At 37.1% G+C, this 19,177-nt stretch overlaps 1 protein-coding gene and 1 pseudogene across 2 annotated transcripts; both read left to right on the top strand.

The window, feature by feature from the left end:
• Positions 1-3,540: 3,540 nt before the first annotated feature.
• LOC147520583 (putative aldo-keto reductase 2 pseudogene) lies at positions 3,541-4,965 on the top strand (annotated as a pseudogene). The gene has a single exon (XR_015212697.1). The product of XR_015212697.1 is annotated as a putative aldo-keto reductase 2 pseudogene (transcript).
• A 7,174-nt stretch (positions 4,966-12,139) lies between these two features.
• On the top strand, positions 12,140-17,366 carry LOC147520582 (Pseudouridine synthase family protein). The gene is given in 11 exon segments (XM_086592134.1): positions 12,140-12,568; positions 12,653-12,692; positions 12,695-12,804; positions 12,891-12,938; positions 13,038-13,118; positions 13,443-13,556; positions 14,144-14,245; positions 14,918-15,029; positions 15,710-15,756; positions 15,873-16,260; positions 16,886-17,366. Coding segments are annotated over 10 exon segments (1,395 nt in total). The 5' UTR covers positions 12,140-12,181; the 3' UTR covers positions 16,227-16,260; positions 16,886-17,366.
• Positions 17,367-19,177: the final 1,811 nt, after the last annotated feature.

Genomic DNA, 19,177 nt, shown 5'->3' with positions numbered 1-19,177 from the left:
AAACTCTACGTGAGAAACCCCTATTTTCTAGTTTTTAAAACCTCCCCAAAAAACAAGGGTTTTAAACCTATCTACTTACTTACGGGCTTTTATCCAAAACTACTGGATATCTTATCTCTGTTATTTATTTACATTATTATTATTATTATTAATATTAATATTATTATAGGAAAAACAATTAAAAGACGGGGTGTTATACAAACACTACTATGCATGTGTATATCACGCATGCACACATCATTATACATGTGTATCATACACATGCAAATAATATTATGTATGTGTATTAAAACATGCATACACCTCTTTGCATGTAAATTCGTTGCTAAAATCTGAATCGCTCATTCTCTATAATTAAATCTGATTCCCAAAAATTGGTGGAGGGAGATAAAGAAAGAAAGAAAAGAGAAAAGTGGTCAAACAAAGTAAAGACATGTTTTTTGTCCAAAATCATCAAAGTGGAGGGCAAAAATGTCATTGAACAAAAACTATCCTTAAGCCATAATTATATGCCGACCTTAACTAAAACCAAAATTAAATAACATTCCTCTCAATGGCTTCTAGAGAGAGAAGGTCTGGACTTCTATCACTAGATTTTATTGAACATAGCGTCCCTATTAAAAGCTTATTTTTTTGTTATTTTTCTTCCCTTGACTTCGGTTGACTAAGCCTTTTTTTTCTTAGCTGACCAACTCTAAACTGGAGATCCTATATCCTTCTTAACTGATCTATCAATGGATAACAGTATATCTTCTTTTCCTCCTCTTCCTTCCCATCCAACTCCACTTCCTCAGCCTCCTTGTGCTGACCCTTCCCCCTCAGCAGATGCAACACCGTCTGAGCCACTTATCTCCTTAGTGGCAGCACCTTCCTCTCCGAGGAATTATACCGGTTAGCCCGGTGCCTTCGCATCATCATGGATGGAGTAGCTTATTCCTTCAAAATAGGGTGTCTGCTCTTAAAAAAACATTAAAGCACTTCACTTTACAAGAAGTGAATGGTGTTACTCAGGTACCGATGGATCTGATTATGCAAGGATGTAATGAATGGAGTGACTACGTAGTGGGATTCTTTATAAAGCAGCGCCTCTCATTCCCATATGTGAAAAACGTCCTTCAACAGCGATGGAAAGATAAAGGGACATTTGAGATTATTGCGGATAAAGATTTGTTTTACTTCAAATTCTCAAGCAATGACGCTCGTCAAGCAGTTTTAAAGGAAGGTCCAATCTTTAGTGGTCGTTGTTTTATCATAAATCCATGGACTCGAGGTGTTGAAAAACAGGGAGCAATGGTAACAACAATCCCTATGTGGGTTAAATGTCACAACGTCCCTAAGGAGTTGTGGACTGATGATGATTTGGGGTTCGTAGCTAGCAAGGTGGGCATTCCTTTCAGTCAAGATGAAGCTACAAAGTAAAAGAAGCGAATCGATTATGCTCGACTATGTATCGAGGTAAATGTTTCTGCCAAGCTTCCAGATTTATTTACAGTTGAACTAGCACCAGGAGATGAATGGATTATCTCGTTTGAGTACCCTTGGATCCCAAACAGATGTGAGAAGTGTCAAAAGTTTGGGCATGAAACTAAAAAATGTTTGGGTGATCTGATGCAAAGTCAAGGCGTATAGCTGAATACCACTAACGAAGTGGAAGAATGAGTAGACTCAATCTTGTACAATCTACTTGGATTGGATGCTAACAATGTAAACAGTTCACGGGGAGGAAGGCGAATGAAAGAATGACTCCTAATGCCAATGCAAGCTATGAGAATGTTGTGAGGAATATTGTAACGTATGCTGGCAATGGAAGTGGAGAAGATGTGAATAGAAGAATATGGAGAGTTAGGAGTCGTCCTAGTGCCCTCTCTGAAGGTGCAAGAACAAGTTGCATAAGAAATGATAGAGGCGAAGAGATCAGGGAGCAGCCCACTGGTACAACTGCCCAACATGAACCAAATGGTCAGAGTATTGATGCTCAGGGGAATGGAACAGAGGTTGAAGAGCTCAATGCTGGTGTACATGAGACTGGAATTGATCCTTCCATTGGACTTCAGCTAGCACTTTATGTGCCTGCTGAGATAACAACTCCAATAGTAAATATGATTGGTGAAACTATGGATACTCTTTATGTGAACACCTTTTCACAGAGAGGAACTTCAAGTAACCAGAGAGAAAATAGTAATATGGTCACACCAATCAAAAGTCAATCTAGAGTTATTCCGATTAACCAACTGCCAAGTAGTAGAGAACAAAACATGTATGAAGGGCTAGTTGCTGGAAATGAGGATGAAGATGATGATCTCTCAGAGAATGAGACTGAGTTCTTTACAGATGCAGTAGCCCCAACACTTTATGTAGCGCCTTCTAAGGATTAAAATCAATGGACTACTGTAAAGTCAAAAAGAAGCAAATGGATCCAAGAGCGTTCTTCAAGAGATCGAAATAGAGCCTACGCTTGTAATGATGAATAAAGTAAAGTCCCTAACGAAAAACAAAAAGATGATAAATCTTGAGGACTACACCAACAAAAATTTGGATGATACTTTGGGACTCACTTATGTGTGTTGTGCATACGAAGGTTTCTTTTGCAACTATGAGAAAGCGCAGACTCATCTTAGGAAAGATCATCCTAAGATTGTTAAAGAAATCATGACTAGGAAGTAGGACTACTTTCTTAGGTTCGATTGTAGAATGACTAGTATGTTATCTTATACATATTAGGCTTGAAGCCTGTTGGTATAATGTTTTCGTGTTCCTCCTTTTAATGATCTAACTCTTAGGGATGCTTGTAAGGTTTAACTTTTTGCAATAATAACAGGTGGGGGTTGTTGGGGAATAACAATTCCAATCGATCCCCACTACTAAGATAACTTGCAATATGGAACAAACAACTACTCCAGACAAATTCTAAATTTCGACTAAAACCAACAACATGCCCAACCTTCCAAGCAATCAACAACTATCACTAACAAGTAATAATAATGCAAAGAAGATAAAACATACTACAACACAAAGATGTAATGTGGTTCGGCCAATGGTGCCTACTTCTACAAGAACTAATTTTTTTATAACTTGGGAAGGAAGATTGCAATCACTCCTCTCAAGTCTCTCCACCTTACTAGATTACTCATCTCTCTTTACAGGCTTTTCTCTCTGCAAAGGTTATCTCTCAATTTTGATCTCTCTCAAAATTGGGTTTATTTTTCGTGACTTGTGTTTTTATACTCAACTTTGTAATTTCACGGTTACTGTAGAAATAGAAACTGCAAGTTTAGGCATGGGCGCGGGCGCGGGCGCGCTCTCGGCAAGCTCAATTCGAGCGCGCGCCCTCAAAAGTCCAGTAACATTGTTTCGCGGGAGGCTGGAAAAAAAACTATCTTCTTTTTCACGACAAGGGCGCAGCGCACCTTGGGCAAGGCCAATTTGAGCTTCGGACTTCTTCACACGAATAGTACTGCTTTCTCTCTTTCATCCTCATTCTCATCATCATCCTCATGTGAGGGATAACTCCAATAGGGGTCTGTTTTAACCCCAGTTTAAGTTTAAAAAAATAATAATAATTAAAGCTACTTGAGTCATAATTATATGCCGACGCTCGCTAAAATCAAAATTAAAACTCAATATTATCCTATGTGCCCCGTGTCAAGTAATCTTGTCGTGCTGTGGTGGACATTGGACCACCGTGACATTAACATCGTTCCAAACGTCACATTGTTTATTCCAAATCTATCTATAGTCGAGTAGTCGACTATATATTCCACTCACCCACTGAAGATAATTTCAAATCAATCCAAAACAAAATCATAAGATAAAGATGGCAAAGATAGAGAAGATAAAATTGGGTTCTCAAGGCCTTGAGGTTTCTAGACAAGGTCTAGGATGTATGGGGATGTCGGCATTTTACGGTCCTGCAAAGCCCGAATCCGACATGATAGATTTAATTCACCATGCCATCGATACAGGCATTACTTTCCTCGACACATCCGACGTGTACGGTCCATTCACAAATGAAATCCTTCTAGGCAAAGCTCTCAAAGACATTCGCAACAAAGTGGAGTTAGCTACAAAGTTTGGTCTCCATTCCGCCGATGGGAAAATAAGCATACGTGGAGATCCTGCTTATGTTAGAGCAGCCTGTGAAGCTAGTTTGAAGAGGCTACAAGTTGATTGCATCGATCTTTATTACCAACATCGCATCGATACCAAAGTTCCTATTGAAGTAACCATAGGAGAACTGAAGAAATTAGTTGAAGAAGGGAGAATTAAATATATTGGTTTGTCTGAAGCTTCTGCTTCAACAATTAGAAGAGCGCATGCGGTGCATCCAATTACTGCTGTACAGTTAGAATGGTCTTTGTGGACAAGAGACGTCGAGGAAGAAATTGTTCCTGTTTGTAGAGAACTTGGTATTGGAATTGTTGCTTATGGTCCTTTAGGAAGGGGGTTTCTTACCTCAGGTGCAAAGCTGGTTGAGAACTTGTCTGAGGGTGATATCCGAAAGCACCTACCGAGGTTTCAACCTGAGAATCTGGAGCATAACGAACTTTTATTCGATCTCGTAAATGAGATAGCTCTTAAAAAGGGATGCACTTCATCGCAGCTGGCTTTGGCATGGGTTCATCACCAGGGGAATGATGTGTGTCCAATTCCAGGCACTACTAAAATTGAAAATTTCAATCAAAATATTGGTGCTCTATCTGTGAAGCTTTCACCTGAAGAGATGGCTGAGCTTGAACGTTTAGCTTCGGAAGACGCTGTTAAGGGCGAAAGAAAAGGAGCGGTTTCAGAGACTTGGAAGGAATCAGATACTCCGGAATTGTCTTCATGGAAGAGTGAGTGAAGATAATTGATATTGGGAACTGGCTTTACAAGTTTTGGTGATGTGTGCCTACTTTCTTTATGTTCAGTGTGAATGTTAGCGCGGGTTCTTTTTGTTTCAATAAACAGTATGTTTATGTGAACAAACTATTGGAATTTTAATTTAGTTTCGTGCCCAATTATCTACCTAGGTGCTAAATTTTGTATGCATGGTGTTTCTTTAATTTTGTTGAGATCTCATAGATTGTGCATTTCACCTCTTTTGCACATTGATTAAACCGAAAATATATTAATTAAATCTACCAGAATTTACTCTGGACACTGTAGTCAACAGATAGGACAGACTGATGATGAAATATCATGTTTAGTAAGAAGATGAGCAGCTTCTAATATGATATTATCATCGATAAACATTTGAAAATTCCTGTGAGAAGGACAGCTACTGCTTCCCTGATTGTTTTTTAACTGCTCCCTCTTGAATTCAATGGACTGTAATCACTGTAGTCAAGGAACAAAATTTCCAAAATTTCCGCGAATATTTCGTGAAATTTTTCGTTTTTGGTGGGCACATAAACATTTCGAATCCTACACTTTCTATTTGCAAGTTTTCAAAGTGATGACATCACTTTTCACAAATATTTCGACACTTTTTCAATTTTCATCCATTTTGTTCACTAATTTGCAGTTTTTACGGAAAAATTTTGCAGTTTTTATGAAATTTTCGAAATGGTAGCAAATGTAATAAATATTTAAAATAGAGGCTAGTTTTGTTTATTTTGTATTTTTATTTACTAAGTTACTAATAATTAATAACCTAATTTTTCTCAAGCTTTTAACTCCACCAAACATAGGGAGATCGGGAGGAAGAGATGGAGATCCGTCCAAAGATTTAAGAGACTCATTTAATTTCACCTAAGCAAGTTTTCTCTTCTCCCTCCATTTTGATTAGTGAGATGGGAGACATTTAATTAGTGAAAATTTCACCTAGGTATGTTACTATAGATTTGCCAGGCAAATCTCTAGTGGAAAAATTTCAGTTTGCCAGTGTTTGTTTGCAAAAGTTTATAGTGGAAAAATATGAAATTTGTCAGTTTTACTAGTGTTTGTTTATATGGTTTTTCTCTCATGGCAAATAATATTTGTCAGTTTTGTAGGGAAAGTTCATGGAGAAAGGGAGAGAGGAGAGAGGAGAGAGCGAGAGGGACTGGGAGTGGCAAGCTACATAAATAATTGAGATGAGAGGAGACCGAGAGATGGGTAGGGGTGGGACTTGGGTCAGGTTAGCCCAAGCCCGATAGATTAAAACCCGACTTTTGTTGGTCCTGGGCTAACATGTTAGATTCGTGGTCCGGGCTTGATTTTGTAAAATCAAAACCTGACTTGGTTTTGGGTTGGGCTCAGGTTAGAATATCAAAAAACCGAAAAATCCGAGCTCGTGTACATATACATTTCAATCCTTCTATTCTTGTAAAAAATAAGGTTTAGAATCTCTATTTTAGAGAGAATAATGTAATCAACAAGGTTATTTTTCCTTTCAAACAATCAAATCTCTTTGATTTCATTAGAAGATTTTAATTTTTGTATTTTTTACCTCCTAATTCCAAAAAAAACCCCGAGAAGTTTGACCAACCCGACATAACCCGATATAATCCGACCCAACCCGAATTGGTTGGGCTAGGACTTGGGCTGAAAATTTAAGGACCGACTAGGGCTTGGTCTCGGCCTCGGGTTGAAGCATTTGAAACTTCGAGTTATACCTCAACCCAACCCAACCTGCCCGAGTTCCACCCCTAGAGATGGGTGGCAAATTTTCTCGCTATTTCATTGGCAAAAAAGTTCAGGGGGAGGTGTTTTCTATTTTCCCATTTATAGTGAGAAAATTCTATTTGCCTGGCAAATAAAGATTTTGTTTCCAGGTACCCTTAAATACACCCAAACACTGGCAAATTATGTTTCTAGTGGGAAAATCTCATTTGCCACCCCCATTTACCACTTAACAAACACACCCTAATAAACAGATTAGCAATGGTGACTTTCTTGTCTCTAGAGTCCTTGTGCCATGTTTGGAATGATAGTTGGTGTTGAAGCTCAAATGCAATTAACTGTTTTCTGTTTTCGCCTAACGCAATTTTGTGATATTCTGTTACGACATAGAGACGATTGTATGTGCACAAATGCTAATCCAACAAAGAACACAATAGCATAATTATGAATGATCTAATAAAAACAAAACTGCAATAACGTAAAACAATTAAACAGTTCTCAGATTAAGTTCTCAGATTAAGTTTACGACTCAAAATTCAACCACAGGGTCCAGAGGTTGGTGTGTTTGTTCAAAATTTGGCTTGTGGGGCAAACAATAGGAACTTTCAACGACAAACCAAAAAATAAAATAATAAATAATAATAATAATAAAAATTACCAAAAAAAAAAAAAAAAAAAAAAACTTTCAACGACAAACCAAATAAAGGGGGGTATAAATGGGATCCCAGAAAAGTGAAAAAACTGAACAATAACAGCTTGAAAAATTATTATTATCAATTACTAATACGCATTTGGACTTGGAGTCAGCATTAGATGATGGCCTCAGGAAAAAATGATGATATGTGATAATATAAGAAAATTAGAAATTAACTAATGTCACCAAGTCAGCAAATGAAAGTTGCATCGGGAAAAAAAAGTCAGCAAATGAATTAGTCAACAGTACTAACCCCACCCTCTAACATAGAAAATGAATAAAATCGAAGGAAGAACGAGTCAATAAACAAATGAGATTCAAATGAAGTGCAAATCTTGGACCCATGCCCTTTTAAACGAAGGAAAATTTTCACTCACGCAAGCCATGACCGTTAATGCAACTACAAAAACTATCAGTACAAGGTTATGATGGTAAAGTTCCCAAGTCTCCATTGAATCTTTCTCCCCAAGAAACTTACATATTGGACCCGAATGCGTTAATGTATTACTTTCAATAGCCATGAATCTCCCTCGGTGGTTCCTCAATTACCATCACTTCAATGCTTGTTTGAATGGGGCACTTGGTTGGTTTCTAGTCAAACAAGCACAATACAATGTTGGCACTACTATAAATATAAACCCATCCACTCCATATCCAACAACATAAAGCTTCAGCTCATTACCGTACACAACTATGGCTAACAACCTCAAGTGTTTCTCATTCTTTCTCCATCTTACTCTTCTTGTAAACTCTATCTTCTTGGCGACAGAGGCACGCCCTCTCGATGTTTTAAGGTCATCAGATTGCTCGGGGGGAATTGATGCGTTCTACGGTTTTTCTATCCTGGGGATGAAGAATTCGGGTCCTAGCCCAGGCGGACGAGGTCACAATTTTGTGAATGCTCAAACTCTGGGGGGAATTAAAGGCTCTGGCCCTAGTGCAGGGGGTGGTCACCAGTTTACAAACGCGCAAACCCTCGGTGGGATCAAGGACTCAGGTCCAAGTGCAGGCGGAGGTCACAAGTTTACGGATGATAATACTCTTGGTGGGATTAAGGTCTCAGGTCCTAGTCCTCGTGGTAAAGGTCACGATTACACAAATGTTCAAAGCCTCGGTGGGATTAAAGGATCCATTAACAAATCTGGTGATGGTCACTCCTTGATAGATATACAAATTTTTGGTGGGATCAAGGACTCTGGTCCTAGTCCTGGGCAAGGCCACAATTATATTACAGGCGCTCATCGGTGATGTGGCCTCGTTGGACAACTGACAAAAATACTCTGTACAGCAACAACAAACAACATAGCCTTATCTAAACTGGCAAATAGTTTAGGTCCAAGACAACGGAGAAGAATCAGTTCTTTCATTCATTTATTTATAAATTCATGTGTGATACAAATACTTTACGCGGTTAGTCCCATTTTTGATAACCTTATGTAACTTTATACACATTTCTTTTGCACTTTTGTGCAGTATATGTAACAAAGATCTAAATGTGATTATTATAAAAAAAAAAAAAAATCTCAATGTGATTAGTCTTCACGTTTACATTAACTGAAAATACATTATATTTGTCGTTCTGGGAATATAGCACGAACTGAACTGCACCAGGCTAATGAAGGCCTATCTTTTGAGGTACAGAAGGTATTTTCCTGTAAGTCTGTAATTTAAGGCACAATAGCAAGTACACGGAACCACTAAAAGAATGAAAGAAAAAAAGCTCTTTATCCAGGAACCAACACGAATAAAGATGTGGACGAAGGGCTCTATTGTTGGAGTTATCCTTCACATGAGGAAGAGGAGAGAAACTGGTACTGTTCGTGTGAAAAGGTCTGAGCGCGCTCAAATTGGTCGTGACCAAGGCGCGCCCGCGCCATTGCCATGAAAAAGAAGATAGTTTTTTTTAGCCCTCTCACGAAACATGTCTACTGGAGTTTTGAGATGGAAAAATAAGAGAACGCGCACGCTCAAATTGGCCTTGCCAAGAGTGCGCCCGCGCTCATGCCTTAACATCTCAAGTTTCTGCTTTTCTACAGTAACGCGAAATTTTTCGGATGCACCGAAATTTCAGATTACTATAAAAACAGAAATTAGGTTTTGGAAAACCAAGTCTTGAATAGAAATCCAATTTTGAGAACAATCAAAATTGAGATAGAACTCTTGCAAGAGAAAAGCTTGTAAGGAGATAGGAGTAATCTAGTAAGGTAAAGAGACTTGAGAGGAGTAATTGTAATCTTCCTTCCCATATTTATAAAATGATTAGCTTTTGTGGAAATAGACATCAATTGCCCGAATCATGGTACATCTTTGTGTTGTGGTATGTTTTACTTTCTCTAATATTTCTATTGGTTGTTTGTAATAGTTATATCCATAATTTAGGATTGTGGTTGTTGATTGTAGTAAAATATTATATTTTTTATTAGAGTAGTAGATTGTTCAAATGCAAACTATTTTAGTTGGGATCGATTGATATCGCTTTCCCCAACATCTATATATCAATCACTTGGTATAGGTCTGCTGCTTCATGTAAGCTACTACCCTTGAGGAGAAACAAGAAAGTGAAAAGCCACCAATTGGATGTGCTCATGTGCATACTGCATACTCATGATCCTAAGTTAGGAGTGTAAAAAAAATCGTTGACCCATCATCCGGTAAGGTACCCGGTTTTCACCCGACACCCAAACCCACACCGATCCGAAAATAGACCCGCCCCACCCCGCCACCGTTTTTACGCGGTCGGGCTATGGGTGTAGGTTCTATGTTCAAACCCAACCCGTCAAGCCACCCGACCTGCACCGTGTCTAAAGTCGTTGACCCGCACAATTTCAAAACTCTAACTAATATTTTTGTATTTTGTTTATATTTTCTTTTATCTTTTGTAAGAATTTAGGAGATATGAACACAAACTTATGACTTTATGAGTTCAACATCAACTTCAAATATTCAAGTTTGAACATTGGGCAAATATCAAAAGTTCAAATTCAATTTTCGAATTTTGGAGAAGATAAATCATTCATCCTTGTATTATAATTTTGAATTATTTTAGTTTATATTTTATTGTTTTGTACCATAGATACTCGCCCCTATTTTCATTTTATCATGTTATAGAAAACAATCAATTTACAAATGATAAATCACGATAAAAAAAAAAAAATTTCAAATTTACAGATATGGTTTTGGGTTCAAGTTCAAGTTTTTTTATTTTTATTTATTTTTTATTGATTGATTCCATTCTTTTCTCTATGTTGTGAATTGGAAATATATTACTTGCAGAATTAGAAAGTTTTTTTTGGGTGAATGAAATTGAGTTAAAATGATAATTTCCACCTAACCCGGATGACCCGCCCAAAACCTACCTAAACTAACCCAATAGGTCGGGTGATAGTACTAAGACATGACACTTTAACCCGCCCCGCCCCGTCGGGGACCACTGGATTTGTATCCCGTAGACCCGCCCTGCCCCGACCCATCACTATTTGACCCGCGGTTAACCCGCCCGCCCAGTATTACACCCCTATCCTAAGTTACTAACAAATGTTGTGAATCTCAGATTGGCCTTGCCAAGAGTGCGCCTGCGCTCATGCCTTAACATCTCAAGTTTATGCTTTTTAAGCGAATGCGTTTTTGGATTTCATTTTGCACCAAAATTTCAAATTACTATAAAAACAGAAATTAGGTTTTGGAAAACCAAATTTTGAATAAAAACCCAATTTTGAGAACAATCAAAATTGAGAGAAAACCCTTACAAAGATAAAAGCTTGTAAAGAGATAGGAGTGATCTAGTAAGGTGGAGAGAGGAGTGATCTATCCCGCCTTTATGGACCTCCAAATTTTAATTTGTATCCCGTCAAAATTGACCCCCCTTGCCCGATAAAAGCCATCAGTATTTGACCCGCGGTTGACCCGACCCACCCAGTATTACACCCCTATCCTAAGTTACTAACAAATGTTGTGAATCTCATATTGGCCTTGCCAAGAGTTTTAAAAGCGCCATGCCTTAACATCTCAAGTTTACGCTTTTTCTCCTGAAAAAATTTTTCTTTTGCAAACTTGCGGCGAGGCAGCGACCATCTTAAATTTCAGATTATTATAAAAACGCGGTAAATTAGGTTTTTGTGATAGTTAAACCAAATTTTGAATAAAAAAAATTTGGTGGAATTTTGAGAACAATCAAAATTGACGGAAAACTTTTAAATGAGAAAAGTTTTAAAATGGGGAGATAAAATGATTTAATAATTTGGAGACCGGGTTTCTTTCTAGAGAGGAGTGATTTTCTAATCTTTCTCATTACTCATACTTATAAAAAAATTAGTTATTGTGGAAGTAAGTTTCGTTGGCAAAACCACAAACGCGTGTTGTGGTATGTTTTAATCGGGTCTAATATTTCTATTACTTTGAAGTTTTATGATAGTTATATCCATTAGTTTATGATTGTTAAAATGTTTTTTTATTCCAGTGAAATATTTGATTTTTTATTGAAGTAGTAGATTATTCAAGTGCAAACTATTTTAGTGGGAATCAATTAGTATTGTTTTCCCCAACATCTATACATCGATTACTTGCTATTATGCTATAGGTATGGTGCTTCATATAACGAGCTGCTACCCTCGAGGAGAAACAAGAAAGTGAGAAGCTACCAATTGGATGTGCTCATGTGCATACTGCATACTCATGATCCTAACAAATGATAGTCAACATCAAATCTAACAAAGTCAAAATTCAAAATTCAAAATTCAAAGGACACTCATATGGGTCTTTGACTCTTTATCATCTGAGATTTTGTTGAAATTTCAAAAGAATCCCGATAAGAAATTTAGGTGTCTAAATTAACAAAATATATCGTTATTAAAGACGTGGGTCAAGAAATTTATCTACTGTGCAACCGGAAACCTCAGAAAAAAAAAAATGGCGAAACAAATTGCTTCTCACTTGATACGCTCCTCAAATACAACAACACTTTCCAGTCGACTAAAAAGTTACACAACAACCACCTCATTAACCAAAAAAGAGGCCGAGACTCAAAATAAAAATAACGGAAAATGGTTCACCTTACCCGCATTCACTTCCACTATAGATGCTACTTCACTTGCCAAACAACTATCAAAAACTTCCCACACTACAACTTCCACAACAACCAACGCTCTCAAATGGGTCACTCGTTGCTGTCCACAACTCCCTAATTCTCTCGTTCACAAACTCTTCCGCTTACGTCAGGTTCGAAAAGAATGTCCCAGTTTATTAGCCACTACTACTACTACTACTACTACAGCTCCTGAGCAAAGACTTAAAAGGGTAATTACTTGTGTTTTTTTTTATATTTTGTATAAAGAAAAATTTAGCCATGTATGGGCACTAATGATTAAGAATGTTTAAAAGGTGGCAGCAAAGGATGAATTAAACATAGGGGATAGAATATTTCTCCCCTCAGCGTTGAAGAGAAACAAAGAAAATGTGAACGTAAGGAGAAACAAAAGTTTCGTTGCAGTGTGGATGAAGTAAACTACATGCGAAGTATTATATTGCACAAGGTATAAATTCTTCATTTGTTTAACATGTATTATATTGTTTTTTCGTGGAATATAGAAAGTACTTATGCTTGATGGGCGGTTTTTAGGACCCAGACATTATTGTTATTAATAAGCCTCGTGGAATGCCAGTGCAGGTAACATTTTCTTTCTTCGATTTACTTGTGTATTATTTGGTTGTTTTTTTCTTATTGTCTTATTATGTAAGTATTAACTTCTAATTGAATATCGGGCAGGGTGGCATTGGAATCAAGGATAGCTTGGATATGCTTGCAGCAACTTCTTTGATATATGACTACCCAGAACCCCCACGTTTGGTGAGTTCATGTTGTTATAGTAGATGGATTTTAAATGATATATGTTCACTTAATAAAGGATAACTCTGAGTTTGAACTATTAACCTTATTAATACTTTTGTGCCTTTGATCATGTCTCTTATTTGGTACTAATTAGTATGCTCTCTTTTTTCGTCGTTTAATTATACGAGTATCTATTATTTAAACAGTCAAAATTGTTCACTTACTTGTGGACAATTGCTTTGTTCCCCGTGCTTGGATTATTCTTGCTTTACTTATCCGAATGGGGAAAATAAAAGATAAAGAAAATATTACATGCTATGATCAAAACCGTGATTTTTTCAGGTACACCGGCTTGATAGAGATAGTAGTGGCATATTAGTGTTGGGGAGGACGCAAACAAGTGCTGCAATTCTGCATTCCGTTTTCCGTGAGAAAACTTTTGGAGCATCAGTTGATGTAAGTAAATCTCTTCCATCGTGTACTATCTGTGATACTTTATGAAAATCAGTTGATTGAAGTAACTCTATTCTGTCTTTTGCTATCTATAATCCTTTATAGAAATTGTTCTTCCAGCTTCAATATGTTTTTTAGTATCATTATCTATACCGATGGAGATACTTGTCTCTAGTGAGGGTGACCAATCAACATAAATCCCAAGGCTTGCTCGACAATTGAAGTTGGAAATCAATTCTCAAAACAGAATTTAATGCTTCTTTGTTTGCATGACTAAATGAACATCATCTACCAGGAAATTATCATTTTCCTTTTCTCTGCACCAGCATGAGCAAATCCAAACTTCTACTGTTTATTCCGCCCGGGATTTTGTTAGAAATTCAAGTAAATACCCCTCCTCCTCCTCCACCTTTTAAACACATTGTTCGTCTTCTTTGGGCCTAGGGTTTAAGCTTTTAGACTGTGTTTGCGTTTCAGTAAATGGGATAAGTGTGATCTTGCTTATGATCTCCTTATTTGTTGTTTATGAATATTGTTTATTTTGTTAAAACAATATATATCTTTAATTGAATTTTAATCTTCATTTCAAGGATTCTGACAATACCAAAAGAATCTTGCAAAGGAGTTACTGGGCACTTGTCATGGGAAGTCCAAGACGTTCAAGCGGATTAATTTCTGCTCCACTGGGAAAGGTTAGTACAGAATTGAACACTATGGTCTTCTTTCCTTTTGCTTTTTTGTTTTTTTGTTTTCTTTTTTATTTATATTTTAATGTTTTGTTCAGCAGGACAGTATTTTATACTAAATTAATAATAGTGATGTGGTGTGAGAGATTCACACGACAAAGAGTACAAGCATGCATAGGGTAAGCCTCAATCACAGCATCCCGCCTAAATACAAGATCCTCCAATTTTAAACGCTTACAAATTGGTAAATACGACATCCAATCCCACATAAAAAACTTGCATTTAACGATAAGCTGCTGGACATCCTTAGATTTGTCATTGAAAGTTTTTAACTGAATTAACTTTTCTATAATGTGTTTCTAAAGAAAAGGCAACTAGAACGTACATCCAGACGTTATGTAGTAACTCCTTTCAATATCATTATTATTCGCTTTCATATGATTACTCCATGATCCACAATCTGGATGTAGACCTAGCTTGTGTCGAAATCCCCTTGTTCAGAACTTGGATTTACTTCACGTGGTTTCATTAGTGTGGAAGTTTTCACACAATGATGCCTTAGTGTTTCAAGAAAGTAAACGGCAAACAAATGTCTGTCCTTTCTATTTGTTGGTTTTGTGCCATCTCTTACTCACTGCCGCTTACTTTCAGATTCTATAACCCTTCAATTGATTTCAGGTAGTTCTAGACAACGGGAAAGCTGAAAGGATAACCATTGTGGATGACACCCAAAATCAGTCATGTCAGCATGCAGTAACAGAGTACAGGGTGATTGAATCGTCACATCATGGTTAGCTAAAGACAGCTAGTATTTTTATTTTTTATTTTTTTTGTTTGATAAAACTAATTTTGTTAATAAACATATGAGAGTTTTACACTATATCCCAGCTTACAAGATCAATCCAAAGCCATCATGTCTGGACCACAGACTTCCAGTCAGTTATCAAACCAAAGGTTTCTTACAGAAGGCCCATGAAACACCCGTGTCCAAAGGATTGCTTAAAATTTCAAATGATTTTCTGGAAGTAACAGAATCTATCTTCGAATATTTTTTGGTTCTCTCAAGCCAAATAAACAAAGTGCCAGCATGAGCAATGATTTGGCTGAAAAAGCGGCCTGCAGTAGAAAGGCACAGTTATGTTTGCTTGTAAAGCATACCCCTCAACCCATTCAACTCATTATTAGAAGTGTGAAAATGACAGTGAAGAGAAGATAAGAAGATACTCCACATCTCCTTGCCAACTCCTCAATACACTTTTAAGACTGACAAAAAATAAACCAATAACCACATATTGGTATTCTGGAATGATTTAAATACAAAACTGTAGCCACTGGAGGAATTCCTTTTCTACTTCATGTAGCTCTTTTTGTATATTGGAGGCCTCATTTTTTTTTACTTTGATCGCCATTGAGCTAGCTTAGTTCACTTGTAATTAGATTTCTTGATCTAAAATATTTTAATTTCATCAGGTTACACATGGTTGGAGCTGTGTCCACTTACAGGTAGAAAACATCAGGTGTGGATTGGAAAAACTGACCTTGAGAATGACTGCATGTCTTCTTCTTCTAAAATTACTAGTCACCATTGTTTGGTTTGATTGATCTTTCTTTCCCTGTTTTCCTGGTAATGCAGCTCCGTGTTCACTGTGCTGAGGTATTGGGAACACCGATTGTTGGAGACTATAAGTATGGTTGGCAGGCTCACAGAAACTGGAAACCTATGCCTGGATCATATCTTGAGAAGACAGAGAGACTTCCCACGTTGAAGATGGTTCCTTTCGGCCTTGATTTAGAGAGTGGAAGTATATTAGAGAAGCGGCCTCACTTACATCTTCACTGTAAGCGGATGGTTCTGCCCGATGTGTCTCTTGCCTTGCAACATATGCAGATATCTACAGACCATGATCTGTCACAACTTCAGGGCCTGGACTTGGTTGCTCCTTTGCCTTTACATATGCAAAGAAGCTGGGATGCCTTGAGGTCCTGAGCTGCAAAAAGATATTCATGGACTCCTCTTTTAGGTATGTTTTGGTTTTGGAGTTTTCTTTGGCGCTGTCTTGTATTTAATATGGTCTGATAGGCATTTGTACCAAATCCAGGTTCCACATGGTTGGATTCATATTTGATTTCCAGAGGTTTGCTTCACAATGCAAGGTCCTCTGCTAATTTATTTCATCTTGGATCTTGGATTGGGAACCAACCACTCTCGCCCTTTATTACTAAGATGTTGTGATTCTGGTGTCTAGGAGACTACTAGATATGACTTGAAAGGGCATCCAAGCTAAATTATAAAAACAAAAAACAAAAACAAAACTAATCAAAACTTGAAAGCTAACTGAAGGTTTTATGTAAATACAAGATTATTACAGGTTCTATGATCATGTTAGTCGTTGTCCCCCCTGTTACAAAAAATCGCACAGAAGACTTGGTGGTATTGTGGTGTGTGGAAATAAATACTAAGCCTCTTATGAACGGTTTGGTACCGTCTTGTTCAATTGTTCAATTACTATTTTACTCGCAAATGCGAGGCATTAGGTTTGGCAATAGTGATGTCTCCTAAGTCCTAACATACCCAAACTACTTTGTTCAATAAATTTAAGTTTGTGGAGATAATTTCATCTGTTTTAATTCTTGTTCGTTAGTTAGGTGCTGAGAGGATCAAGAAGAAACACAACACGGGCCTTTTACCGAACAGGATGCCCCGAGAACAAATAGTGCAGTTCTGCTTGGACCATAATCTGTTGCTGAAACAGGTGCAGTTTATGCTCATGCATTCATTGTTTCAGTAACCATTTGTTACTGAAATATGCGAAAACGCAATCACAACTAATCTGCATGCATCCACTGACACACTTTTTGGGTCTTGGGAATTGGTCCTCGAAGACCTATGTGATTCCCAAGAAAAAAAACGTCTTTTGGTGTTGGTTGCAGGTACGCAACTCATTTGCTTAGTTGTTTATTAGCATTTATGTTTGTGTCTTTTTTATTATTATAATTTCATAAGTCATAACACCCCATTTGAAAGCGGGTAATTGGGGATAATATTTAGCATTCTTTTGTAACGGCTTTTTGTTTATGTGTGTTTGACATTTTTCATATTCTTAACTTAAAGAAGTGATTTTGTTTCTTTGTGGTTCAGTTTAATTCATTGTGTACTTCAACTTATGTTTCTAAAGTTGGAACTTACTAGAAGTTGCTAAGGGTTGCATACTTGCATTGTAACTGGAATGAGATCTCTCTTTGCATGTTTTGTATTTGACTAATTACCATCTTCTTGATCATTTTCACCATACAACCATTTCAGACTGGGTCATAATGATCTTATGGTTTATTAATGTAGAAATTTAAATTATAAGTATATCACCTATGAGCCTATACTGACACGAACATATAAATGTCTTGTAGGTATGCCCCTTTTTGTAAGAATTAAGGGCTTAAGGGAATTAAGTTGTATCGGTCACACACACCCAAAAAAACAAAAAAAAAAAAAACGATTTAAGTTGCCATATAGGGAGTTAATACACCGAAACAAACACACAGTCAATCCAATTTGATTTTAAAAAATTGGAAACACGAGGTTAAATTGATTTGGGTTTAGGTCGAGGCATGGGGCTGCTTTGTGTATCTCCATGCTGATTCTTTGTGGATGCGGAGAGGCTGCTCTCGAGTCACTCTCACCTATTTTTCTTGTCTCTAAATTTATTTTAAAAACTGAATGATTCGAAAGGTGACCACCATTTCTTGCATCCCCAAGCAAGACTATGACAGCTACTTAACTGGTTCAAGCAAGACTATGAAGTTGGTGGTCTGCTCCTTTGTGCTGAAAGCTACTTAACTGGTTCGGTAGAGTGTCATATATCCATCTGTATTACCTAATAAGCAATGAAAGTTGTTGAGCTGAGAATATAGGGAGTGGATGAAGGAGTCTACCGCGTCATAAGCTATAACATGATAATGCTCTGTTTCAAGTTGTATTTAGTATTTACGCACTGCTAATATCCGTACCGGATTGGTGTTTTGAATGCATATATTTTGTAAGGAGTCCGGTTCCTCTATAACCGGGTACAGAGATGAATCTCTGTAACCGTGTTATTACACCGTTAGATCTGCCGAGATACACAACACACGGACTCTTTTGTAAGAGAATATACAACAGTTGCAACTGTGTTCCTCAAAAAGTTTCAGGTTATCTGTGAACTGTTTAATCCTCAAATTAGTATTCTTTGGCAATTTCTGATTAGGATCATACTTGCATGGATACCTGAATGATATAACAAATAATATTAAGAGAATAAGAGAGATTCTACCCATGCATCAATAGGTGGAGTTTGCATGTAATTTCTTTTTTGCAAGAGCGTTATCATGGTGCCAAAAGTAATTTGGCTGGTGAATTTTACTGAGACCATAATTTACATCGCATCCATTTTGCCCATGAGCAGTTGGAGAAACTTGAAACAAAAGATTAGTCCATAAAGGTATTCCTCCGAAGTCCTTCTCATAAGCAGGTAAGAAAGTTACGCATCCGAGCAAAAACCATGCAAGTCTTGATCAAATTTCACAAATTAAATAAGCTATTGCTAAACAACATAAAGAACGGGTTGTGATTCAAGCATTTCTACTAAAAAATAGCCCTATCTAATAAATTTATTGTTCGCCTCCTGGCTGTGAGAAATATCTAAATTTGTTTATAGGAAAACAACTTCGCTAATGAGTAATGATAGTTATCCACTTATCCTAAGATAATTATACTAATTCAATTATTTTCCTCTTATCCAACTCAAGCTAGAAAAACCTAACCATTAACTAGAAACAAATCACCTGGAGGTGGGAATCCCCTTCATATAAAAACAGATTAAGTTTGATAAAGTCTACTTCCGAACATGATATGTGCGTCAAGAAATTAGGCACTAAGGCTCAGTCCAATGGTCTGCCACTTTC

This window comes from Coptis chinensis, chromosome 2 (genome assembly GCF_015680905.1).
Source record: "Coptis chinensis isolate HL-2020 chromosome 2, ASM1568090v1, whole genome shotgun sequence".
Classification (NCBI taxonomy): Eukaryota; Viridiplantae; Streptophyta; class Magnoliopsida; order Ranunculales; family Ranunculaceae; genus Coptis; species Coptis chinensis.
The sequence above is the reverse complement of the archived record's forward strand: the minus strand, read 5'-3'. Positions and strand labels throughout refer to the sequence as shown.